The sequence below is a fragment of the Podarcis liolepis genome (assembly GCF_965112155.1).
Source record: "Podarcis liolepis genome assembly, chromosome: Z".
Taxonomy (NCBI): Eukaryota; Metazoa; Chordata; class Lepidosauria; order Squamata; family Lacertidae; genus Podarcis; species Podarcis liolepis.
This window is the reverse complement of record NC_139570.1, coordinates 40,622,476-40,650,351: the sequence shown is the minus strand read 5'-3', so window position 1 is coordinate 40,650,351 and position 27,876 is coordinate 40,622,476. Positions and strand designations below refer to the sequence as shown.

Below are 27,876 nucleotides of genomic sequence, written 5' to 3'. Positions count from 1 at the left end.
TCTGCTTTGCACTATGAATATTAGAAGATGATGATTACAATTTTATCCTGCCTTTTCCTGAAGGAGCACATCCACCATATGATGAAACATCTACTCTACTTAAATTTCTAATAAGATATAATTGCACAGAATTCAGAAGTGGTCTTCTGAATTTAGTCTGTGGGCCTCATTCATGAATTCTTCAATTTAAGTGCATGGGACTGTAATGCAATAAAACAACAAGTAGGCCTATCTGGTTTTTATTTTAAGTTTTCACAAAACGGTCTCATTTTGGAAATGAGGTTAGATCTTATAGACAAGTTCCATCTGGGGTTTCACTCAAACCCCTGACAATATCATTACTGTTTAAATATCATTTTTTAAAACAACAACAACAAAAATCTAAGTATATCCCTGCCAGGAGTACCTTTTTAAAAACCCTTTTATTCAAGTCTGAGGCTAGGCCATCTTTTCCATGAACTCAACTGGGCCAAAGGAAAGGATGCTACGTACTTGTAGTTGTCGTCTTCCACAAACTTTTGAAGCTCTTCAATGTACCGGACAGACTTTAAGTATTTTTGCACATGGGGTAACGTTATAAGGTGATCTGCATTTTTTAAAAAAAGCACATATAAATCCCATAACTGTCAAGAACAAAAGCAGTTTCAACCACATGCTTCAAACTTTTATTTCCTTGAACTGTCTATGCTGAAATATAACACCAAGCTTTCCCACCAAGGACAGATAGATAGGCTAGTGAAACGGAAATTTCCTCACCATGAATTTCTCATCTCCGAAATTGCCAGAGAGCATTAGACATCTTTAGAATGAAAGATGAGTGCAAGGTGGCACAAAACTCAACCCTCTTCTGACTAGAGACATACTCTATACTTGGTGCCAAACCCTTCCCTGCCAAGTTCACTGCAGTCTGATTCTCCACACTGGACTCCTTATGTTCCCTGCCTGTCCTGTGGCGAGGGGAGCCTGTCAGAATCAAAAAGTAGCATGGCAATCATCTGCAATGTGGGAGAGACTGAAACTTCCTCCATCTCTGTCACAAAAGGGATAGATCAAGAGTTCGAGAACAGCATCATGGACCCAAAACTTGATGGAAGCTGTGAAGTTATCTCAACAAACTGTCATATCCCTCCTGCCAGTTTTTAAAGGCGAGATATGGATGCTTGCTCATGAGACTCTTTCTCCCTATGAGAATGGTGTTCTTGGAGGCGCGCATTCCTCCAAGGGGCATGGGTCTGTTACCAATCGCAGAGGTGGCACCAAGTTCTTGGCAACAGGACAGAGGTCAGCCCCTCTATTATTATTTATTGAATTTATATACCGCTCTATACCCGAAGGTCTCAGGGCAGTTCATCTAGTTCAGGGACGGCCAACAGGTAGATTGTGATCTACTGGTAGATCGCGGGATGCCTGTGGTAGATCACAGTAGATCGTGGAACCCCTCCCATCCCCCTTCAAAAAAAAACAACCTGAACAACTTTGGTCAATCCAGTGGGTAGATCACCGCCAGTTTTTTTTAATTGTGGGAATAGACTGCAGTCTCTTGGAACTTGGACAAGCCTGTAGTTATTCAGTCTCCCCTCCTGGCTGGTTGACCCATTGTTGGGAACTGCCTTGCATTTCCTGGCTTTTAAACACAAAGGGGAAGAGACTCCACCCTCCCTCTTGGCTGCTCCCTGCTGATGCATCCTTCACACTCTCCTCTTCTTCTTCCTCATCTGACAACAACCACTACTCCTGCTCTGAGCCAGTCAGGATCTAGTGGATCATGACAAAGCCTAAACTACCTATGGCTGGGCCCCTAGTTGCTGTAACAACATTCAACAGTTCAGCTCCTTACAATGGGAGATCTGAGTGGCTCCTCCCACTGGAGATGCATTCGAGATTGGCCCTACCTACATGTTCCATTAGAGGTGCCACCTCAAAGAAGTCTAATGCCCTCTGGAGGCTCAGAAAAATCTGATTTCATTGGGCAGAGAATGTAAGTACTGTATTGAGATCAAATCTTCTCTCATTAGGTATGAACACAATAGCTTTTATGGAAATATGTAGCGGAAAATGACAATTGGTAGAAAATCACATTTTTTTGTTATCCAGATCTCTCCTGAATGGATGAAATAAATGGTATATAAATACTGTAAATAACAGAAATAACAGAATATAAATAATATTCATAAGGGAAATGGAGGGAGATTATAACACAAAGAGGCACAGCTAGAAAAGTCTGAGGACAGGTTGCAAGGGAAACTGCAGCTATAGAACAAGTCTACATTACATTATTTATTATGAGAATTCAAAAGCCATGCCACTAATTCTGGCAGAAAAAGGCAAAGATTTTCTAGAAATCAGAGTAGGCCACAAGCTCATAGGAAGCACTGAACCTCTCAAGTGGAATTTGGCCATAACAAAAATGTAATGCAATTTATGCAAAGTTTGATTGTAATAAAAAGGTAAAGATGGGGTGTATATATTCATGCCTGCAGACTTAAGCTGGGCCAGAACAACAATCACTTTATCTAATTTTCTAATTTGGCAGAAGCTAAGTGGTTCAGTAGCACAAAGCTTCCTGATCTACATTATCCCTTAAGGCCCCTCTTTGTATGAGGCAGACATCTGGTGCTAATTTACTATATTAAAGAAATATTGGTGAAGAGGAAAATTACCAACCATAGCTACAGGAGACTTGCAAATCAGCAATTATTCGGAGGATATTGTTCATTTGATTGGATCTTTGTTCGTTCTCCATGATGCTGCCTGAAGCAGGATATGCTGAATCAATGTAGATTAAATCCAACAAATAAATCCCTGAAATTAAAGAAGGAAGGTTAAATCAGGTGCTTTATAAAGATACAGGGAAACTTGGTTGCAATAAACAAAAAATCAAGGAACCCCTGGCTATCCACTTGAATAATCTTACTAAAAAACAAATGAGAGCTGAATAATTATAAAGAAAAGGCCCACAGAGTTTTCATCCTACTTGGCACAGAGAACCCTCTTCCCTTACTCAGTCATTGAAATCTCAGCATGTTCAGGATTGCACGCTACTGTTGGCCAAATTTTCTACCACACTGCACCAGTATATTTTATTGAGTGTTATTTGATCCAAGGACTGGTATTTAACAAGAAAAGAGAAATATTGTAGATACTAAGTTTGTAGTACAAAGTGCATACAAAGTGCAGGGAATTTAACCATGGAATTAGGACTGGCATCAAGCTTGCACATCAGTACCAAGACTAATGTTGAGGAATGCTAACCAGGCTAAGCTTTTCAGTAGTTTGGAGCTGTGCATTGCTAATATTAACCATGCTCACGACAAACCCTGCTAACATAAACTATGGCCTATGCCAGTATATATGTAACTACGCATCTTGGCTAAGGTTGACAAAGAAAGTTGAGGGGAATTGATAGAAAGGAAGAAAGAGGGATGGAACAGCTCACAGCCAGGTGCCAATAACTTCACTGTGGTCAAGAGGTGGTCTGAATTATGTCTGGACTGGCCCAGAGGGAACTGAGAGAAAAAAGAACTGTAAGGGGAAAAAAGCTTATCTACTCTCGCATTCCTCTTGTAATATCATTTCTCAACTTAATTCAATTTCAAACCTTCATTTTAAAAGTGAATTAATAGTGATGATGGGAATTGCATACTTCACCTAAACAATGTCCTATCACCACCCCCCAAAAGCAAATCCACATTGAATTCTGCTTCCCTTTTCACAACCAAAATGTTTTTCAGTCCTGTCATCACAATTTGATTCTTGGCATCATTTCAGAGCAATCTTATTGTTTGCAGATCTTGCTTGGTGTAAAATACAGCAAGTGATCATGCTGAGGTTGCATGTTTTCTGTTCTGGGCTAGAAGAGACATTTATTAAGTTTGTGACTCAACAGGAGAAGCCACAATTTAATGGGGAAAGCGTTAGTCATTTGTGGGTTCTTGCTCAAAAATGAACGACAAGCATGTTATTATTTTTGCAAGATATATCCAAGAGTCACCATCACTTTAAACAGATGACAGAGAATTATGCCTACCTGTGAGAACTTGCAAAGGATAAATGAAACATAGTAAGGGCAGGCGGAAAGAAAGCATGGTTGACTTGTACTTAGGGAGTCTTCCAGGAAGTTGAATATAGGAATACAAATTAGGATTGCATCTTGTTTGGGTAATTCAGGTCAAAATAGTCATTAAGTTAGATCCAACTAAGTCCTACTCTGAATAGACCCATTGAGTTTAAAGGGTCTAAGGTTAGGTTATACTCTGACCAGGGCTAGCATTAGATACAACTTATTGGGTGGTCTTCAACTTTTGTGCACTTCTGAACGTTCCATCTGTGCATGCATTGCAGCTCCCCTCTCCTCGCCCTGCTGGCTATTCTAACCTGCCCTGAGCCAATTTGGGGGCAAAGGGAGGATGCAGAGGAAACAGAGTGGGAAAGCCCCACTGCACAAGCAGTCCTTGTGCAAGCCTTCCATTGGTGAGGCGTGTTAGATGAATCCTGCCCATAATATTTCCCCCATTGTCTTTGATATTGCATGAATTATGTATAATTATTGATTGCATTTTAAATTGTGTTTTACTATTTTTAACTAAACTGATTTTGAACATTTTTGTAAATGGAGTGTTTCCAGTATTTCTATTGCTGATAGCAACAAATACCAAGAAACATTATGTTTGGCTATTTGGTAAAATTATAGCTGCTGAGAACAATCCAACCCCATAACCCTAGTCAGGGAAAAAGTGAGCCTTAGTGAATCTTGCTAGTGACCACTGTCACTGAGGGAATAAAGGTACAGCTATTAAAAAGCATGGTCTTAAGAGATCGTCACTGAAGTTGCTGCTCTCTCTCTCTCGGGGGGGGGGGGGAGAGTGCAGCATAAATTAGTTTTGCCTTTGTGTGAATGCTAAGGAATAATAATAATAATAATAATTTATTACGGCCGTAGGCCCATACATGCTAAGGAATTCATATGAAGCAAGTCAGACCACTGGGACTCACTAGCCCGGTGCTGTCTACTCTCAATGGCAGTGGCTCTCCATGCTCTGAGACAAAGATCCTTTTAAGTGGAAATGATAGGGACTTTATAATTGCTTTGCCAGTGGGTTATGGCCACCCACTCATCTTGACACTTTAGATATTTGGGGATTGTTGAGATGTCTGCATGCACCAAATAAGTGAACAGGATGATGATCAAGAGAAGAATGTAGTTATGTTACACCTATGTTTTCTGTATGGTTCAAAACAAATGGTATATTCCAGATGAAACAAGAAACTATTGAGTGATGTTTCTAGAGTAGCATATACTCTATAAAGGAGAACAAACAATAAATGCTTTGTGTTTGCCAGAGCAATCATTTTTAACTTCACTGCGCCCGCCCCGCCCCCCAAGTTTGTGATGCATACAACATCTAAGGAGTTCTGTTAGAAGAGGAATAAAACCTTAATTCGTGAGTTTCTGGTGAAACTGTACTAGTGTTCACTGGTTCTTGGTGATACAAAACAGAATTCAAAAGCCATGCCACTAATTTTGCTTGTTCAGTGGGACTCTGAACTTGGCAGGATCCTCTGCCAAATCACCTTCAATCTAGAATATATTTCAAAATTAGTTCCTGATATATGTGTGTGTGTGTGTGAACGCGCGCGCGCACACACACACACACACACACAATTCAAAGAAAAGAGAAAAGAATTCCACTTCTATCTATGCAAATCCCTGGCTATGCCTACCTTTCTGAATGTCAGCCATACTACTTGGTACATAAGGGAGCCTCCCTCATGTTGGTGCTTTGAACTACAGCTCCTGTCATCCATGACCATTGGCTGCAGTGGCTGAGACTGAAGTGTGCCTAGTTCAAGATGTCTGGAGGGCTCACAGCTGGGGGAGGATACTAGAGGACTGTGAAGATGGGGGAGTTGCACTCATGGTTCGGAGTGGGAACCCAATGAAATTTGATTTGTTTCTTTTGCTGTCACATGGACTTGCTACATTTACAATGGTTCACAGGCATAGCAGTACGGGAAAATCTGTTTCAACATAATAGGGTATCTTCAAAAATTAATCAAAAGATGAATTCTAATAAAACCTTAATGAGCGAAAGTATTAGAAAGAAAGGATGTTCAAGTTACCTACTAGATGCCCTAGGCCAGCCTGACTCATTTATTGGTTTTCCATTACCATAGGCAGCTAATATTATTCTGAAAAGTGCCTTTGCAGAAACACAGGAAACTAGTGGGGCAAGGACTCTTGGTGGCTTCTGCCTTATAAAAGCAGCACCAAGCCCAATCCTTCCCAAATTGTCCAGGAAAATGTTCCATGTAGTTTCCTCTCCTTTCCCCACACCTCCTCTTTGTGTTTGTCCAAAGAAAAACCTCTACGAGTGGAAAGTGGCATGCAGGAAACCATGTAATATAATCTAAAACTGAAGCTTGTTATTTCCACATTTCAAGCTTTGCCGCAAAGTTCTAACAATTCCATTACATCAGGGTTGGGAAACCTCAAGTCCAGAGCTGAATGTGGCCCTCCAAGCATCTCTATCTGGTCCCCAGGACTCCCCTCAGGTCACTTACTGTCCCTGTTTCGTATCTTCCATGCATGTTTCTGCCTGCCTGGAATGTATCTTTGAATACTGATAATGCCTCTTCCTTCCCTGGCTGAGGGATAGAAAGAGATCTGTGATGGTATGTAGACACTAGACTACTGTACAAAGGTAAAATGTACACGAGTTGCTCCAACAACATTTACTTCTGAACCACTTGTGACTGGCATGTGGCCCCTGGAAAGTTGCCCAGAGTGAAATGCAGCCCATAGGCTGGAAAAGTTTTCTCATCGCTGCCCTACAATATGTTATTTTGCCTATTTTATTGAGAACCTCACAGCTTAAAACACTACTTTTAATTTGGGAGTGTGGTATTATTTATTAAATAGTTACAGACTTTGACATTTGTACTGCAAAACCATGTTGTAAAACATTGTTATAAGGTCTTGTTGAGATTGTGCCATTCTCTGAAATGGAACTGATTTTTTTTTACTACATAGCTTCATAATTATTATAGTTTCCTGCTAGCTCAAGTTAAAACATTTCTATATAACTCCCTTGTGCTTTCAAGCTCAATTGCTCCTTATGGAACATAATACACTGACAACTGTATATGTGAATGACCAGCATTTGCAAGTGGGCAGTATGCACACAGAGACAGCTGTTGTCAAATGAAACATTTAGAAAACCCAAACTCTCAATGGATGGAATGACACTACAGCTGCTGAGAAGTCCAACCCCATGGTATTCATACTAGGAAACCTTAGGCAGCTCCACAAAACCTTGTTTTGTGGATGGTAATCACTGCTTGTTTTGAGATGCTAACTCTTGAGCCTTCTCAGCTATGGCACCTGGTCTTCAGAATTCCATCTCCTGGCTGCTTTTTAGAAGTTTGTAACAACATTCCTTTTTCTTAAGCTTTTAATCTCTGCACTTACTGATATGACTATGTCTGTTCCTGAATAGTATGGAACCCTACTGAAAGGGGTTGGTTCATGGGCGTAACCAGGATTTTTTCCGCGGGGGGACACAGAAAGTTGTTGAGGTAAAATTCCCCCCCAAATCCCATTGTGGGGGTCAGGCTTCGGGGGGGGGGCGACAAGTGCCCCCTTGCCCTCCTTGGCTATGCCCATGTGGTACTGATAGGAAAGGAGAAAATATCAGAAAATTGGGAGATCCACTCACAGAAGGTAGCTTCATCTTTTTGTTTTTTGAGAGAGAATGCAGTTATGATTAAATACTTTTTTGTGTTTTCTTGCCCTGCCTTGGAAAAGAACACACTAAGATTCCAGAAACGAATTGTGCTTGCTCCTAAAGCTACACTTGTGGGGTTTTAAAACATCAAACTATCATGATAAATTCCAAAGACTAAAATAACAGGAACAGCAGCTGTGAGAGAGTCAAATGTAAATTCCGTCCCCCTCAGAGTAGAGGCAAGCCATCACAAAATACTGAATAGGGCACATCTCAAGCAAAAAACCAAGGCCTGGACAATATAGGGAAGCTTTCAAGGATCACTGATAATAATTAACATGCTATTATAACTTAATGCAAGAACACATGTAGAAGATAAATGCACAGAACATTTTGGGGGTGAATAGTTTATGTCAATGTAATCTGCTTATAATCAAACCAAATATAACCCAATATTTTGAATTTCCAAATATTTTTTAAAAATCATTTTCCCACCTGGGAAACTGAAATTCATTCCTGCAGATGAATTTTTCTCATGTGTTATTTAACATCCAGCAATGTTTTGGGATTGCGACCTACAATCCTAAATGATTTAATTTCACAAGAAGTAATGGGAACTGAAGGAAAGTCAAGCGGCTCAACAGAGTTGTTAAATATTTGAAAAATACATAACATACCATTTACTCAAAATACTTCTTGGAAATATATTCCCTTCTTTCATGTGAGTCACATTCAACATTCTCCCCACAAGCATGCTTAGAATTGCAACTTTAGGGTAAATTAACACAACCAAATAATTCAGATGGGTTTGTTTTTCTGTGTTCAACATGTGTATTTGATCATTGTAAAAATCCAATGTGAGTAAGAATCCTATCAGTCTGGATTCTGGAGCACTTCTTTTTTCCCCTGGGAAGGTCCTCCTGCATAACTGGGCTTTTCCTGGCTCTTTTCTCTTGTCCTCCAACAAACCAGAATTACCTGTCCTCTTCAACCATATAGAACCATACAGGTAAGCAAACTTTTTCAGCGGGGGGGGGGGGGCTGGTCCATTGTCCCTCAGACCTTGTGGGGGGCCAGACTATATTTTGAAAAAGAAAGAACGAACTAATTCCTATGCCCCACAAATAACCCAGAGGTGCATTTTAAATAAAAGCACACATTCTACTCATGTAAAAACACGCTGATTCCCGGACCGTCCGCGGGCCAGATTGAGAAGGCGATTGGGCCACATCCGGCCCCCAGGCCTTAGTTTGCCTACCCATGATATAGAATGATGGAAGACACATCTAACTGGGCACCTTTATTGAGGAAGAGTTGATGCTTGCATTCTAGGTGTCACAGTAACCCCAGTGACACAGTGTGAAGTGATACTCTGTCTACATACTCATACTAGAATAATCCCAAGAAAAGCAAATGGTGAGTCAGAGAGCAGCCACATCTTTTCATGTAGGATAAAAGCATGTTTTAAAACACAAATCCACAGGTCCATGTAACAAATCATACAGGTTGTTTAAACATGCTTGGTCTAGTCCTTTTGGATAGCGGGGTTCAAGATACTCTCTAGCAGCTATTTCATTTTTGGCTGAAAAAGTGTTTTCTCCTGAGAAAATTATTTCTGAAAGCCATTCTTAATTTGTTTTTTCTTCTCCTCCCAGCATGCAGGACACCTGAGGAAACAGTGGCCCTTTTGCAATTTCTGTGTACTTTCATCTTAACTGTCCTTCTTCCAACTGAATCGACATTCATTTTCTTAACTCAACCTAGTGTGTGACGTGGATTAATTTAAGCATGATACTTTGTTCTGTATTTTGCACTGTTATAGTTTAAGCAATCAAAAGCTGCAAGACAGAGCACGGGAATACTTAAATTGCTGCTTTCCCTGGTTGGAGGCAGACAGTAACTCTGACATTAAAAAGACCACTTCATGTCACCAAGTGCCAAGTCATGGATGAGAACTGCATGTGCCTGTTGCATTTTCCCTTCTGGCATGAAGAACTGCATTTTCTGCAATTTGTCAAATGAACTTGATTTCACTGATTTTATATTTGTGGATATACCACTTCTTCCAACATTTCAATGCTGATTCTTCAGGGAAACTTAAAAAAAAAATCCTTCAGAATCCAGGAACTGGTTTTTTTTATCTAGCAATCTGGCACTTGTTCCCACAAATTCGATGTATTTTAGCATTTTCAGACAACCCCTTAATATGTAACCCAATTCAGATAAATGATGGAAGACCATGCAACTTGTACCAGCTTGCAGAACTTCCTTAATGTGTGGTGGGGGGTCAGAAGAATACACAGCAGCTCTCACAGCGAATGATTTCTTGTAGCTGGAGGTGCTGGAGCCCAATACAACAAGCTGCTCTTTCTCCTTCTTTTGAAGCTTTCCTCAATAGGTAATAAAAAATATATTCCTATGTTGCTGGTTCCCATTCCTGCCTGAGCTGTTACAGGTTTGCTCAACAATTTCACCACTTTCATAATGCCTGTGCAACCTGTATAGAAGTTTGCCTGTTAGTCGATGATTTTACATACTGGAAATAACTCACTGCTTGCTTTCAAAGGCAACATCACTACTTAGATGCTTTTCAGGACAACGTGCTCTTTAGAACCAGTATCATCACCAAATGTGCCCTAATACTGAATGACTTCATAAGAAACCAATGTGTGTTCCCTTTAACTACATTTTTGTTCTGTTAGTACAACAACTGCAATAAATGGATAGTTAAAACAATTCTGAGATATGAAGCAATTATGTCCATCTTTAAGAATAAAAATTATTTCATTTGCTCTGTTTTATTCCTGACAAATAACAGCTAAGCTACATATTACAATAAATTTATGAGTTCTACACCATTCATGGTTCCTTTTGGGGGGCAATATTTGGGGACACTGAAACTTGACAAAAGGATATGGAAATGAGGAAAAAGAGAACAAAATGATGGTGGTGGAATTGGATGTGGTGGAAGTTTTTGAACATTCACTACAATTAAGTGTGACCAGTACAGGCAGGCTAAAATTGGTAACTTTGGAACACTGGGTAGAAAAAGAATGTATTAAGTATTTCAGAGCACCTTAAATACTCCCATGAGGGTGAAACTGCAGCTGAACTAAGCAGGCAGATGCTTCATATGGTTTCTAGAGCTGCACTAAAGCTGTCATGGAAGTAAAAACATCCACCCCAACACCTGTAACTCTGGTGTGAAAGGAAATATAGCCAGCAGGAAATGTTACAGTGGCAACATCTTGTGTGGGTAGTCTTTCTCGTTGGCATGCAGACCTGGGAACACCCACCTAAAGAAGTCTGAGATGGTAAGCTCAATTTCCAAAAGCTTTAAATTATGTGTGGTTGGAAAAAAACAAAAGACCTGTAAAACCATGCACTAACAGGTCATATTTTTTGTAATTGTTGCCTTGCTGACCCAGAGTAAAATTTAACTGAATTCCTAGCTGGGACAATCATTTCTTTACAAATAAAAGTCAGTAATGAAGCAAGGGGACACAACAGCAAGTGACTGTGGATAGAGAAAAATATCTTATTCCCAAACTGTTGCCCAAAAGTATGGAAATAGTTTGTGCTTTACAAAAAATTAGCAAATGTTTTCTCTAGTGTTTCTTCTCATTTCTGATATTCTGTTTCTGCTTTGTTTTCTGGCTAGATAAAAGTGTGTGTGGTGGTATAGCAGCAAAATCTAGAAGTGTTATACTGTAGGTTAAATGATGGGGGAAGTATAAAACTTTACAGAATGAAAATACATTAATATAAAAACTCAGCTAGATACACAGCAAGTGAAGTAACTGTAAAATTAACATATGTCTGTCCCAAGAAAAAATTAGCAAAGAGGTACATATTATCTGTCAAAATAAAAGATAATAAATAAGCAGCTGAAGCTACATTGGAATGAGAAGATGGAAAATATAGAACACTAATCTAAATCAAACCGCCCCCCCCACATTCATATGTAAAAAGAATAGGGTGAAGAATAGTGTGATTCTATAGTTATCCAATTAATAATAATAATAATAATAATAATAATAATAATAATAACCCACTCTTTATCCTAAGGACCCAGGACAGGTTACAACATTAAAACATAATGTTAAAAACTGCTTTAAAAACTTGCAATAATAAAAATATCTATCTCAAGCATAACTTTCTTGTTTCCTCCATCTGCTTGAGACTGTAGAAGCAGGTGTGTTTGTGAAGCAAACCACAACACACAGGTGGTAGCTTGCATTCAACAAGTTACAAGTGGTGCAGGCCCTGTTTCTTCCCATCAGATATCTAGTGCAATGATGAACAGCTAATGGTCAGAGGAAACACTGCCCCATTCTAGATTCAAAGTATGCCATGCAACATCTCCTGATAAGGATATTACAAATAATATATTTACTGCTACCAAGAAGTTTAAAAGCTGGGGTGCCTTTACTGTGTGTGCTAGTTCTGATGTGGCAAACCCAGGCTCAAATTCCTGCCTGGTGATGAGGGTTAGGGTTAGGGTTAGGGTTAGGGTTAGGGTTAGGGTTAGGGCTTGCAGCACAACTTCTATCACATGACTGTTATGGGGTTGATATGGCTGTTCTTGCATTTGTACCCTCAACAACCAACTTTTTATTATGAACGCCATATTGTCTTACTTGTAGCCAGGGGTGCCAGCTTGAACAAAAAATTGGGGTGGCCCAGGAAAGTTATGTCCTGCATAATCAATCACAAGACACAGCGCTTGCACACCATTTGAATGGCAATGCTTATCAACTTGGGGAGGGGCAGCCCCCTCAAATATTTTAGGGGGGAGCAAAGGGACCTCAGCCCCTAGGAGTTGGCTCTATGCTTGGAGCATCTTTCTCTGCCTTCCACAGCAATGGAGTACACATTAAATCAGGTTTCTACCCCATGATCTTTAAAATGTATTAAAGCCACTTAAATGAAGAAATACCACATTTTATTTACAGACTTAGGGCTGAGTCCACTGTTAGTCTTATTCAGAGTAGACACACTGAACTTAATGAACATGACTAATTTAGGTCCATTACTTTCAGTGAATCTACTCTGATTAACATACTTTATGGAGTACATTAAGTGCTTTATGGAGAACTGATGGTCTTTGTACAAGAAGGCTATCTTTCTTCCAATTCTTCCAGCTAGAATTTCTGTTCCAAGGGGATTTATGGAGCTAAGGATACTTATTTTGTGGAAAGAGAATGTCCTGAAATAAAGTACATTTCCTAACAGTGGTGCATTCCCTAGAAAGGACAGGATTGCCTGAAATGTCTCTTTTGCAACAGGCAGATCCAAGGATGCCAAAGAAAGCACTCCATGGGTTAGTTTTCTAAACTCCTGGCTCCTAAACGTGCTACTGTGCGGAGAAGAGGACAGGGGTGGGGGGAGGCTCCATAAGATGAGAAGCTATCAGGATGCTTTCCAGAGAGTGAGCTCATGGGCAGCTGCTTCCATAGGCAAAAAATATTTTCCATCTACACAAACACTTTCCCATTGTTATTTAAGCCAGACTCTTAGGATATGTGGGCAGTATAGCAGCATTCATTAGTGTATCATGAACTCAGGCAAATAATCACCTGGGGGAAGGAAGCACCATGTTCTGACACCCTGCAATTCAATTAATCAACAGATAGGTATAGCATACATGAGGAGGAGGTAACTTGGCAGAAGGGAGTCTGTGGCTGCTAAATTGAATAACAAGGAAATTTGTGGGAAATGCAACTCTCAGCAGGAAGGGTACACCAGGACACTTACTTGCTGTTCTTCCTCCTCATACTTAAGTAAGTTTGAGAGGCCTGAGAAAGAAAAGAAATTCACTGACTCTGGCGATGCCCTACATCCCTCATCACAGAACAGTCAATGATCTGTAGGCTGTAGGGATCAGGAAAAGTATCCTGTTGAGGATCCAGATCGCATCACGCCATGTCACTGGAAACATGCCCATTGATTAATAGAGTTGAGAAGCAGACCAGCTGGCTTGAAAATGCTCAAATAGCAGCTGCAGATATGTGAGCTCCTTTTTTGAAGGAAAGGAGGGAAGCAGCACAGTCCTGTTTCCACAAGATTCACCCCATTGCCTAAAAGGTGTCACCCTTCAATACCTTTATTACAGGATAACAGCGTTCAAGAATGTTAGCTTGAACACACAATGCCACAATGTGATGACACCCCCCAATTTTGTGCTTACCATCATGAGCAAAGAGTAAACATCAGGAGGGTCTTATGCCACACAGAACTGCCCCCTTTGCTTTAAGTTCTGAATTTAGAACAAAAGTACTGTACTCCTGTTAACCTGAAAGTGGTGATACAGAGCTGAAACACAGTGACAAAAGAGTATTTTTTTCAAGCAGCACAATGCTGAGATGTGGAATTCACCATTCCTTTTACACAATCCTATATGCACTTGCCTAGAGTAAGCTCCACTGGACACAATGGGCCTTCTGAGTAAACATGCATAGTGCGGCACAGTAAAAACAGGTTAGTCAAATTAATGGAGAATAAGTCTCTCAATGGCTGTTAGACATGACACCGAAACAAAGTACCTCACAAGTGGAGGCAAAGTAATCTAACCCGGAAGATCTGAATGACTTTCGTCCAGTAGCACTCACACCTATAATCATGAAGTGCTTTGAAAAGCTGGTACGAAATTATGTCATTGCCTGCCTACCAGAGGGACTGGACACATTCCAATTTGCTTATAAAATGAAAAGATCGACAGAGGACGCTGTGGCGATTGCCCTCCATGCCGTTCTTGCACATTTGGAGCAGCGGGGGGGGGGGGTTATGCCAGACTGCTTTTTTTAGATTTCAGCTCGGCATTTAATACCATTCTACCACAACGTCTGATGTCTAAACTGGAAGATCTGGGGCTTCCGTTATCACTTTGCGGGTGGATATTGGACTTTTTGTCACACCGCCCCCAGAGGGTTCGGTTGGGCCCTTATACCTCTAGTATGCTTAAGACTAACACAGGAACACCACAGGGATGCGTACTCAGTCCGCTCCTTTATATTCTCTACACGTACGATTGTGTCGCTGCTCACCCTAGTAATAGGGTTGTCAAATTTGCAGATGACACAACTGTGATTGGGCTCATCTCTGAAAGGGAGGGTGAAACGGACTATTGAGATGAGGTGGAGCGGCTGACAGAGTGGTGCAGAGCTAACAACTTGCTCATAAATACAAGGAAGACAAAGGAGCTTGTGGTGGACTTCAGGAGACAGAAGAGCAATGTCCAGCCACTTTTGATTGATGGGGTCTGTGTGGAGAGGGTAACAACGTTCAGATTTTTGGGCATTGAATTACAAGAGGCTCTGTCCTGGAGTGTCAACACAAGGGGGCTTGTGAAGAAGGCGCAGCAGAGACTGTACTTTTTGAGCATTCTAAGGAAAAACCATCTTCTGCAGAAACTGCTGCTTGCCTTCTATCACTGTGCCATCGAGAGCGTGCTCACTTATGGCTTATGTGTGTGGTATGGAAGCTGTACTACCCAGGACAGGTTAGGGTTGTGCAGAGTTGTTAAGGCAGCAGAGAGCATTGTTGGCTGCCCACTCTCCACCTTAGAGCAGATTTATGCCACAAGGTGCCATAGGAAGGCACTGGACATAGTAAAAGATCCATCGCATCCTGGTCACTGTCTCTTCGAGCTCCTGCCGTCGGGACGGAGATACAGGACGATGAAGACAAGAACGAGCCGTCTTAAGAACAGCTTCTTCCCCAGAGCGATCTCGGCCCTGAATGGGAAGCCTGGACTTTGAAAGTCATCTAATCTTCCTTGCTGTATTATACTGTATTGTTTTAATTAGTGTTTTTATAGTTGTTTTGATTTTGTGTGGAGTGCCCTACCTGGGTGGATGGAGCAGCCAAGTAATTTCATTGTCCCCGAGAGGGGGCAATGACAATAAAGATATTCTTATTATTATTATATAAAAAAAATCAGGGGATACGTGCTTCTATTACATCCTGTTTGCGATCTTCCTGCAGACATCTGATTGGCCTCTGTTGAACACGGAGACCTGGACTTGATCGACTGACACACTCAGGAGGTAATAGACCAACCTTAACAACAGTGCCTTCTCAGTATCTCCCTATTGTTCTGCAAATGCAGACAGTGGCAATAGGCAGAATCTAATATGACTCCCACATATGCAGGATCAGTTATTATTTGGGCAGATGATAGCTACCAAGGAAACTACAAACTTATGAAGTTGTCAAAAAACTTGACTCCACATATAATCTTTAAGCCTCAATAGGTCTGTCTCCCATTTTGGGGAGTTTTGGCTTTTTTACTATTTCCAAATTAGAGATAATGTTATATATCATACATAATACTCCTCATGTTTGGTCACCTGAAAATAAGTTTTCAAACACAGTACACTCTGTTAGGGATCTGTGTTGTGCCAGTGAATGGTTTAACAACTGCTTTATCTGAAGATACTAAAGAAATGACATCTGGCTTCACTCATATCACATTTGATTTACTAACTTTTAATATATTTTTTATTTCAATATCCAAAACTGCACATTGTCCAGTAGTTCTTTCTTTTCAAATTCTGCATTACGATAAAATTGCTGTGCATGGTGACATTACCTGTTGCCAGCTACAGTCACTTTTGGACAGAGATGACTTGGCCACTCTACTGGTAACTTCCAGGCTGGATTATTGCAGTGTGCTTTATGTGGGGCTGCCCCTGAGGATGACTCAGAAACTTCAACTCGTCCAAAATACAGAGACCAGTACTGGCCAAAATTCCATTTGAAATTCATATAATCCCTGTTTTAAAACAGCTGCACAGGTTGCTGGTTCACTTCCAGGCAAATTCAAGGTGCTCACATTAATATTAGCATTTAAAGCCCTAAGCAATTAAGGCCTCTTGGGTTGAGTTCGGGAGAGGGGGCTCTCTTGCTAGTTCCACCATCCTTGGAAATTGGGGTGGGTAATGACATGAGAGAGGGCATTCTCTGTGGAAGCCCATAAATTGAATATGAACTTTTTTATCCTGCGCTTTAACTCTTGTGATATCTATATGGGGGAGCATTCTTCTGATTTTAGCTGTTTTTAGTGTTTTGTTTTGTTTTATTATAACCCACCCCAGGACTTTTATGATGAAGGATGAGTAAGAACACTTAAAAACATGATCGTATATTTCCCCCCAACTTTGCATTAAGCAGCAGTAATTATTTGAGGTGTATCTGATACAAACTCCTGAACATCATCAGGGTGGTGTTACATTTATTTGCCTGCCTCCAAGCTCCAGTAATGCTCCCCATAGCGTCCTCTGCTAATGACTGCCTCATTCAGCCATCTCCCATAGTAACTGTTTGTCCCCTAGGTCATGAAACCAAGTCCCAGGGATATCAATTAAAAAAGAATTCATAATATTACCATAACAACCATAAACAAAAAACAAACATCAGAAAAAGGACAGCAGAAGTAGTAGTTTTAAACAAGTACATACATGACTCAAATCACTGTTTCTGTGTAATGTAATTTATGTAACTAAGTCCCTTTATAAATGTTCCCTGTACTTTCAGGTCTTATTTTGTAAAATGAAAGAAGCCAGAATCATATGCCATTCCTCTTAATCATATGTGTATAAAGGTGGCTATATGATGACACAATGCCCTGGAACATCCTCAGAGGTGAACCACTCTCCGGTTAGCTAACAGAAGCACCTATAGAAACATGGGAGATTCAGGTTCAATGGCACAACATTGTCTTCTGAAACAGATGATCCACATATTCTAATGTTCTTATTTACATAGAGCTAAATATCCTAATACTATTATTTCTGTAGTGGCATCAATGTACATGACACTTTGTAGAGTATTAAAAGCAACTTCCAATCTTACGTTTAACATAGGGAAGGGAGGAAAGGGAATCAAGGATAGGAAGGGAAAGAACACTTTAGGCTTCATTTCAGGATAGGGACTAAAAGCTTGCGGCTTCAGGGAAAAGTTGGGATTAGAAGAACCATTTGAAGAGAAGGGAAGAAGTGGCATGAAAAAGGCTTATGGGAGGCATAAGGAGCAACATGAGACCAAAGGTGGAGTTTTTCCTCCAATGCTTTGAATGCAATTACAGTGGTACCGCGGGTTACATACACTTCAGGTTACAGACGCTTCAGGTTACAGACTCCACTAACCCAGAAATAGTACCTCGGATTAAGAACTTTGCTTCAGGATGAGAACAGAAATCGTGCAGCGGTGGCACGGTGGCAGCAGGAGGCCCCATTAGCTAAAATGGTGCTTCAGGTTAAAAACAGTGTCAGGTTAAGAACAGCCCTCTGTTCTTAACCTGACACTGTTAGGTTAAGTTCTTAACCCGAATTAAGTTCTTAACCCGAGTTACCACTGTAGAAATAAAAGAAGAAATGAGAACTGTTTTCTGTTGAAAGGAAAAAACTGTTCCAATTTAAATATTATGCATTTCCTTTCAAGAGGAAGTTGTTTTATTTAAAGCACTGGAGGAAACACTTTGAAGACAAGCTGCTTTTTCTGCAGAGGAGTTTAGGAAAGGGTCTCCTTGTAACCAATGACCATCTGATCAGTGGTTATAGGGAGTCTCCTCAAAGGTGTGGTCTGTGTGGCTCTTCAGGCCTTTGCAAGATCTCGTGAGGCCTTCTCAGAGCCCAGTAAGCAAGTATGAGAGGTTTGTCATTTAATTTGTGCAATATAAGCTGGATGGCCTCCAAGCATATAAAGGTGCGATAGTGCCAATCCAACTTTATGTGTCTGAATCCCTCCTACAAAATACTGACAGTCTGGAGGTACTCTTTATAACACAAAACTGCCAGGATGGCTCTAACATAGTGGTAACAAAACTATACAAAACCACCTTTTGTTACTGTCTGAAAGCAGCACTGCTACTAGCAATGCGCTTCTTTGACTCTTGTAACAGGCACACTGTAATTGGCACACTTAAGCACTAGGGCACAGCGTGATAATACCCACCCACCCCCCTTTTCCAAGAGAGAAGTAATTACAGTGCGTTGATAGAAAAAACAGAAAGGACAAAAAATGCTTTGGCTCTAATAGACTTTATTCATTACAACCTTTTCCACATCATTTTGCAATGTTGCAGTGTACTAAATCAAACACAGAACACCAAGAAAGAGCAACTTATCAATTTACCATTGACTGGTAAAACCCCCAAAGCACTGCGTCAGCAGACTGCAAAACCAGAGGCACCATTTTCAAAAGGTTAGCTCAGAGTCAGAAGGGGAAGCCAAAAAGTCTGTGGGTTTTTTGGTTTGCAGAAATTTGGATGAAGCTTTCCGTGAATGAAGGGGCAGGAAAACTTTTCTGCTGAGATGAATCAACAGACTGGTTAGTCTTGGTAGGGCTTGTGGTATGTTAATGGTAAACTGAGGGTGGATTTTTGCCAAGCCTATAAAATTGTTACATCTAATACAAAATGCCACCCCAGTGGTCAAATGAATGGGATCAGTCAGAGGAAAGTGTAAAAAAGAAATTATGACCAGATTCCTTGCTTTAATCTAGGGCCATCTGGCTAGAAGACAGTACTGGTCAAGAGAAGCACTACACATGTGAATATGTAATAAGATGACCAATTCCAAAAACCTACAGGATTTTTTTTAAGTATAATATTTAAAATAAATTTAAATGCTTATAAGAATCCAGAGCATATTGTTTAGCATAAAATTATATCTCCTGATCATTAAGTATTTTAATCAAAAGGAGATCTGCTTAAAATTAAAGCTTTTGCTGCAAGTTATTGTCTGCATTGTTTGTATTATATTTTATGACATGTTCTGAGGGCATGTATTCAGAAGACAACAAGCCATGTGCAGCTTTGCAACTAAGAATTGTTGATCACTGGGCAATCTGTTGACTTCCAGGGGATTTGCTGAACACTTACCTGGGACAACCAACAAAGATGCACATATTTCAACTGCACTCTGACATATTGGTTGCAGGACACTAGGCCAGGTCCTAGCATTGCATAAATATACTAGATATACTAAATATGCTTTATGAGACAGCTGCATTGCAGCAATACTTCAACTTGTCCCAAGTTTAAAGGCTTATGAAGGAACCTTACACATGGATATCTTCTACAAAGGAATTTCATTTCATCTTTTTGAAAATCAAAAAATCCATCACTTCCTGGAGCAAATTCAGTGTATCTGTTTCATCTACCCTATGAATTTAAGATTAGCTCACCTGTCACGACATTCCTATAGAAAGCCATAGGAGTTATATAGTTCTAAGGCAGCTACAGTTAGAATACAGTTAGAGTTAAACAGTTAAAGCGTTCTGTGGAGGTGCCACGACAATTAAAGCAATATCAAGTCAGCTTTTAAAAAGGTGTATCTGTGGCCCTGACTCTTCATCCAGCTCTTTCCCAGCGAGGTTTACTTTTTGCAGCCTCGGGCCACCACTGAATTAGAAATCCAATGCAAGGATGGAAAATTACAGGGCTAAAAGTAAATGTTTTATGAGATGAGGTCTTTACATTTAAGCTCATGATTTTAAATAAATACATAGAATTACTTCAGCTGTTGAGATCTTTTGGATATGAGATCAGAAGATGCTTTTGGAAGGTCAGACAAGTAGTCATTAGAGAAACCATATAAGGGAGAGATAAGAGAATTATCTATTTTTAGAAAGCTAACTTTGCAGCTTCCACTGGAGTTCCTTTCATTAACTTCAAAATAAATAATCATTCCTTTATGGTTTTCCCTCCCAACCACTTACAGTCAGTGAATTTCAAGTGAAAAACTAATCTATAGGAATAATTTAAAACTTGACAACTTTTCATTCACTTCAATCCTTCTGGACAACACATGTCTTTCAAGGAAAGAAGGCAATCAGTTAGACCAGAGCTTTCCAAACTGTGTGTCACAACACTTTAGCATGGTGGCTGCAGTGTGTAGGTGTGTCACCAAACACTCCCTGCATTCATCACAGGGCTGGAAAGGGGCTAGTTTTACCTCCGGTTTGTTAGTAAAACTGAATTACCATGTCACGAAATGATGCATGTCTAGAAAGTGTGTCACCAATGTGAAAAGTTTGGAAAGCTCTGAGTTAGATGGATATTTTGCACACTACACCATTCAGCGGAAATTTCCAAAATGAAATTACAAATTGTATTGCTTTAAAAATAAACAAAACTATTAAGATACCAGAAGTTTGTGAAGCAGCATTTAGAACTACCTATGACAAAGTGTAACATACACCTCAATACTCCCAAATCTGCATGCGAAATTAGGCAGATGTCAAATTTCTTCCCACTTTTACTAAGCTTTAGCTCAATCAAATTTATTCTGTTTTACACAGACACACACACACCACGCATTGCTATATTTTCACCCCACCTGTCACTTTTTTCCAGGATGATGAGGAACCATTAGTGAAATTCACCTAACAGTTACCTCATCCAGCCCACATTTTACCATCTTCTCTGCAAGAATATCATAGGGGACCTTTGTCAAAAGTCTTACTGAAATCAAGATACACTATGTCCACAGCATTCTCCTGATCTACCAGGCTTGTAACTCTTATCAAAAAAAGAAATATTTGTTTGCATGACTTGTTTTAGGATCCAAATGATTATTCTGCAAGTTATAACTGCTCCAAGAAGTCTATCCACATGCTAAGATAGCAATCAGAAAAAAGTTTACAATATCTCATTTAGGTGCTATTTCCAAATTGTCCAATATATAACATTCCATTTCAAAATATATAGCATAAAGTAGACTTGAAGCAGACAAGAGGAACAGGCATATATTACGGTTTAAAATTCAATTCCCTGAAGCAAGTGTTTTGCTTCAAAATAATGACTAATGTTTGACATGTTAAAACACACAGATTTTACCAAGAAAATGTCATGGAAATCAACAGGATTATATAAAAGCCTTTTAACACAGCAATATCAAAATAATACAGAATGCAGATTTCACAGCAGCTGTGTTGCTGTGAAAAATCAAAAACTTCTGAAGGTATGACTAGTAACATTTTTAACGAGAAAGATTCATTGATATGTGTATGTGTATGTGTATGTGTATGTAAGGATTTTGCAAATATTTATACAGTTTGGGATAATGTATATTTCAGTTGATGGTTTAGTGATGTACTTCCACAAACATTTGGGCCCAGCCACACTTTCCCATAAGTCCATACCTCTTTGCCCTGTTTTCAATTTGGTCCGGGGCTGGATGTTCCCACTGGTATCATGTACTGGATGGATGAAGAGTGGTGAGAGGCACCAGCTGGGGAAACACCTAGGGAAACCTCAGAGGAGGAAGACTCAGAGCCCTGGGAGTGGTGGCAGGACACTGAAGACTGGTCAGAGGGCAAAGGGGCAGGGAGGAATGGTTGGAGGCTGAAGAGACAACAGGCTTTTGTGAGCAAGAAGAGCCAAGTGCAGAAAGCAGTTCAGACTCAGCAGATGAAGCAGAGGAGGGGGACAGAAGCTGCAGAAGCATCACAGGAGCTTCAAGCTCCTACTGTACTAAGCTCTCCTTCCCACTTGTCTCAAAGGACATGGAGGGCTATGCTTGTAGCAGAAGAAAGAGCACAGATTCCTCACCAGCATAATTTAAGGCTGCTTGGGAAGCGTAATTTAAGGCTGCTTGGGAAATGTCTGGCTAAGGAGGAGACTTAGAGGGAAGTAGATAGTGAAGACCTTCAGTCCTAGCAATTGTGTTGTTGCAATTGTGTTCTGGCCAGTCCTGTCCAGAAGCCTTTCTGTGCTGTACGTTTTCTTGAATAAAGAGCTAACTTTTCTGCTTGCCTCTGTGTCTTGATTGCTGACCTGCATCTGAACGAACCCTGAAAACTGGTGATTTTTGCCTCATATTTTACTTGGGGAAAGTCACTGAAACCCCCTATTTCCCTATTAATTCTTCATATATTCAATAATCCACCTTCAGCTCTAACCGTCTGTGGCAGAAAGTCAAAGGATCAGAAAACCAGAGAATTAGAACACCGGATAATCGGACAATCATTTGACATATACAAAAGGAACCAGGACCCTTTCAATATGTATTATTAAAGACAGAAAATAAAGCTACTATTGGAAAATGAATATAAAAAATAAGCATACAGAGAAAACCAGAAGTATACAGCTCAATGCTGGAGAGACAACTGAAAAAATTATCCTGCAGGGGTAGTGGGGTGTGTGTATGTGTGTGTGGAATGAGGTAGGAACACAGTTCTTGGGAAAGCATGCAAAATTCCCTTCAGAAACTATTTTAGTTCAGAAGAGGGACAAATTTTTCTTTTGGCTTTCCATGGATTGACATTTGTTTCAATTCAGCAGTAAATTGTGGGTTTCCCCGGGGAAAGCAGCATGACAACCCCCCCCCCCAACTTCTCAGAAAGGTGATAATAGATTGACACAAAATACTAGAAAACATGGGACAAACGAATGTGTGGATTGGCCCTTCAATGAACTGAATGGTAGAGAACTCTGAGTATAAAGCAAACATTAAAACAATTGACTTAAATGATAGGGTCTCTACTTAAAATAAGTTTTCTGGTTAAGACAAATGCATTCCACGATATTTAGGCTTCCCCTGCTAAACAATTGTTCACATGCATTAATACGTGAGCTTGGTTTCTGATGCATGCACTAATCACTTGGTTTCTGCGCATACACTTATCTAGCTGCTGTAGTCACGTATAGGAAGAGACAGAGTATCTTATTGGGGGTGTCACTGTTTATTGTACCTAGTAAGAAGGCCTCTTTGGGGGGGGGGATGTACACCTAAACATCTATTTTAGTTCTACATAAATAATTTCCCAAATTTCTTTGGCCTGCTTACATAACCACTACATGTGCATGAAAGTCCCCTCTGTCTCTTGGCATCCTCAGCACATTCTGGATCCATTTTTGTACATATTTACAATCTTGCTTGGGGTTAGGTACCACCTATACATATTTTTTCCCTTTACAGTATAACAAGCCAAGAAGTTCATTGTTGTCTTCCATAGTTTCTCCCATGCCTTCATTTCTATGTTTTGGCCTGTATTGATTTCCCCAATGAGTCACTGATGCCTTTATCATTTCATCTTTCGTCTTTTGTGCATCAAAGTGAATGTTTATACAACCTAGGCATTCATCTTTCCCTCACCCCCACCTTCAGGCTGAACGCACAAGACCTTTTCCAAATCAAGTCTAAGGAGTTCTGGATCAGTTCTGGCAAATACAATGGGAAAAGCAAGCGCTGAGGTAGGATGTCACATATCCTAATCATTGCAAAAGAAATAAGGTCTAGTTCAGTTTATGAACAATGGGCTGACTTTCAAATAATTCACAAAGGAAAGGAGCTTCCCCTGATAGAGTTGTTTTGTGGTTTTCCTCTAAATAGTTCACGAAACAGCTCGTCAGCAGAACATGCTTCAGTCAACACTGTCATCTGCATGCAATACTTTTTTCCTGTTAAAAGTTCACTGCTTCAGTCTTTAGAAACAAAACCACTGACATAAATGATTAGGCTATGGGTTGTTCTCATTATATGATTTTAGTTAATAGTGTACCAGGGGATATCCAGTCCTTCCCAGTAAGGCACACTTCCCCGCTAAATACATAATGTAATGGTAATTCATGGGAATGTGAAAACATATTTCTGTTATATAAGGATGGGAATATAGGCCATTCTAGGTTTCAAGTGCTAGTGGTAAATTCTCACCAAGGCTAAACTTCAAAGAACTGTGGGAGAAATTCTCAAATGCTAATATAGACCTTAGACTATTATTATTATTCCGTGAACTATATCGCAGCACTGAAACCGGAGTTAGAGTGGGTGTAAGGGGATGCCTGTTGGAGGCATTCAAGACATCAAAAGATGTGAAACAAGGCTGCATACTGCCCCCCTTTAACTTTTATATAAATGGCATGATGCCATGCTTAACACAGGTACAATCTCCCGCCCCAACAATTAAGCATAAAAAGATATATTGTCTGCTGTCTGCTGATGATGTGGTGCTCCTATCACTCTTCCGTTTGGAAGCTGACAGCTTTCAGTATATAGAGGGATATGAAGTTAAATCCAAAAGGCAAAGGCCAGGAAGAATAGGTGCATCCTTGGTGACCGCCTAAGGTTAAAAAAAGTTGGCCCCTGACACAGGTGAATGGGAGTGAATTCTAGGTTTGGGGTCATTACGGAGGAGGCTCTCTTGCAAGCCATCACCTCTCCGTTCCAAAGGAGATGGCACTATAAGAAGAGTCTTTTCTGCTGACTGTAAAAGGAGAGAATGCACTCTTGCAGATATTTGGGGTCCAAGTCATTGTAATTAAACATTGGCTTCTTTCATTTGTTTGGGTGAACTATTAGTGTAATCTGCATATCTCATATAAACAGGAAAATGCAAAGTCACATTTGTCAGCTGCTAATTTGTCAGCTGCTGTAAAAATAAAAACCCAATTCCTCTTGGTTTTTTCTCCATGAGAAGTATCTAGTTTGTTCTACTAGCCAACTATCATTATTAAAGGAGACATAAAACCTTAACTTCAGCTAGTAATAACTGCAGATTCATTACTTTTGAAGTGCAGTAAATAGAACAGTATTGCAAAATTTCTTTTGCACTTAGAATTCTCCCTTGAAGCAGAACAATAAGGAAATTGAAAGAAACAGACCAAGCAAAATATTGTAACATAGATTCCTGTGATCTATAACATGTGATAATGTTACGCATATAGGACAGCATCTTCTTACAAATGGTTTACAAATTTGTGTTCCTTTTCTGAATGGAAATTTGTATCAGGATGCTGTGAAGAGAACACAATCTCAATCATGCTTATCCACTTGAGAAATTCTACCCTATAGACAATCCCAGTCTCAGAAAAATCACATGTTTGATGAATCACTTGTTCCCTAAGCCCAGAGGCAAGTAAATTAAGCTTTGAACCTTTTGGAGTCTAAGCAATAATGGTTCTTGTTCATCAACAGGAAGTGCTGAAAACAATGGTTTGAGAAAGGGAATTAAAGGCTGCATGAAAGCATAGTTGTTATTTTTATTGGCGTTTAGTTTTCCATTTATGAGATATGCTACATCTATTATATAGCTGTCCCAAGAATTTGGTCCTGCTAGTAAAAGCCAGCTGGAACCTTCCAGGCTGCTCTTATATTAATGAAGTTTGCCCTGAACACTGACACTCTAGGGTCAACCATTTATTAATATTGATTTTTTCAGACTTTAACAATGACATATTTTTCCTTATGGTTGTTGGGGTCACTTTAAAGGAGTAGTCTGGGCTGTTGTTTTGTCTTTAACCAATACTGGATTAATTTTGGATAGATGTTTAATTCAGCAAAACCATCACTGAACAGCTTCAATTAACAAGGGGTCACAGCATGGTCAGGAAAGGTTAACCTGGCATTTCAATGGTCTGACTGGCATCCAAACAGTTGACATTCAAGGTCCTGAACAAATAAGGCAAGGCTTTCACACAAAGATTCAGTTTGTAGTTATCAACACAAACTGGCCAGCTCAATAAGGTGCCTTCCAGATGTTGTGGACCCTGATTTTCATTAGCATCAGCCAGAATGGCCAGTGGGGTGATAACTGTAGCACCAGGTTGGCTACTCCTGCCATACAGTAGCTAGCCATGAGTTCACTGCATTCATATATTACACACCAGTAGTTTCCTTCTAACAAATGGCTTTAATTTTTTTATACTTCTTTACTGAACTACAAATGTAATTTGTGAACACTAGAGAAACACGGTAAGTACAGGATGATTCAAAATGAAGTATACAGTTTCCAGATGTTGTAAGACACTAAAAGGCAATGACATGGACCACAACTGCGAACCGTGAGGCAGATGTACTAATAAAGTTTGTGTTCCGCTACTGAGGGAAATGACGCAGGCGATAGTGCACGTGTCATGTGACAAGTCAGGCAAAATGGCTGTGTCTGCAATGGAGAAGGCGCTTTGTGTTCTTGAATTGAGCAAAACGGAATCTGTAACTGTTGTGCAGTTTAGATCGCAATTTGGAAAAAAAACCCTCCAAGCAGAAAGTGTATCTATGATTGGCATAAAAGATTTGAAACTATGGGCTGTTTGTGCAAACTTAGAAGTCCTGGACGACCGTGTATATCAGAAGAAGTCGTCAATAGTGTTTGCACCGCCATTCAATGAAGCCTGGGAAAATCAACATGTAGGGTGAGTTGCGTTTGGGTAGAAGTGGATTACCGGTTTGATGTGTGCCATGTGACAAAGGGTACACACATAGAACATCTGTGACTGTTTCTAAAAAAAAACTGTAAACATTCTCCTGCAGGTAACATAAGATATATTACATTCTTCTTTTTTATAGTGTGTTTAAACTGTATGCCTCATTATGAATCACCCTGTATTTTTTGCAGCAGGGCTGGGAAACCTTCCAGAGCTGCATGATAGTGGTGGGCATGACTCAGTGGGCAGAGTAATGGATGCAATGCAACTTTGTATAATGGGCTACATTACAGCCACAAAGAATTCAGAGCTTTCTATAAACAAGCATCTCCACATACCCTGCTCCACCCAGGCAAGCCCCATCACCACAATTCAAGGACACATTCTATCCAGGCAACTGCACCTGACGGCTGCTGTTCTGTCAGAGCAGAACCAATGAACAGTCTGGTTTGGGGATAGTCCTGAAGGCCAGAAAGAGAAGCCCTGAGGGCTGCATTATGCACTGTGGCCTGAGACCACCACACCTGTTTCAGAGGGAATGATTACAGTGGTACCTCTAGATATGAACGGAATCCGTTCCGGAGCCCTATTCGCATCTAGAAGCAATCGTAACTAGCGAGGGCACATCTGGGCATGCGCACGTCGCTTTTTGCCGCTTCTGCGCATGCGCGTGATGTCATTTTGAGCGTCTGCGCATGTGCAAGCAGCGAAACCCGGAAGTAACGCGCTCCCCATAACCCCATGGGGTTGCCGTGGAGCGCAACTCCAACACACTCAACTCAAAGCGTATTCAACCTGAGGCATGACTGTGTGTGTGTGTGTGTGTGTATATATATATATATATATACACAGAGAGAGAGAGAGAGAATAATATACATTTGAATGACAAGCAAAAAAATTCAACAAGCTGCAAAAGCAACAAACAATTCATTAAACTACAGGTATAAGGAACCTATGATCCTCCAATTGTTGCCAGTCTACAGCTCCTATCACCCACTTCTT

At 40.2% G+C, this 27,876-nt stretch overlaps 1 protein-coding gene and 1 long non-coding RNA gene across 15 annotated transcripts in view; one reads left to right on the top strand and one right to left on the bottom strand.

Moving 5' to 3' along the window:
* Positions 1-27,876, bottom strand: part of RALGPS1 (Ral GEF with PH domain and SH3 binding motif 1) — a 216,892-nt gene that overhangs the window by 59,665 nt on the left and 129,351 nt on the right. For all 14 annotated transcript variants that reach the window (XM_083485893.1, XM_083485899.1, XM_083485891.1 and 11 more), the window contains exons 10-11: positions 2,665-2,802; positions 493-586 (exon numbers count right to left, since the gene is read on the bottom strand). In XM_083485893.1, the coding sequence (XP_083342019.1) occupies positions 493-586; positions 2,665-2,802 (232 nt within the window). The remainder of the gene's footprint in view (positions 1-492; positions 587-2,664; positions 2,803-27,876) is intronic.
* On the top strand, positions 1,665-10,460 carry LOC310698680. Its single transcript, XR_014521694.1, has 2 exons — positions 1,665-1,978; positions 9,380-10,460. It is a non-coding gene; the product is annotated as an uncharacterized lncRNA (long non-coding RNA).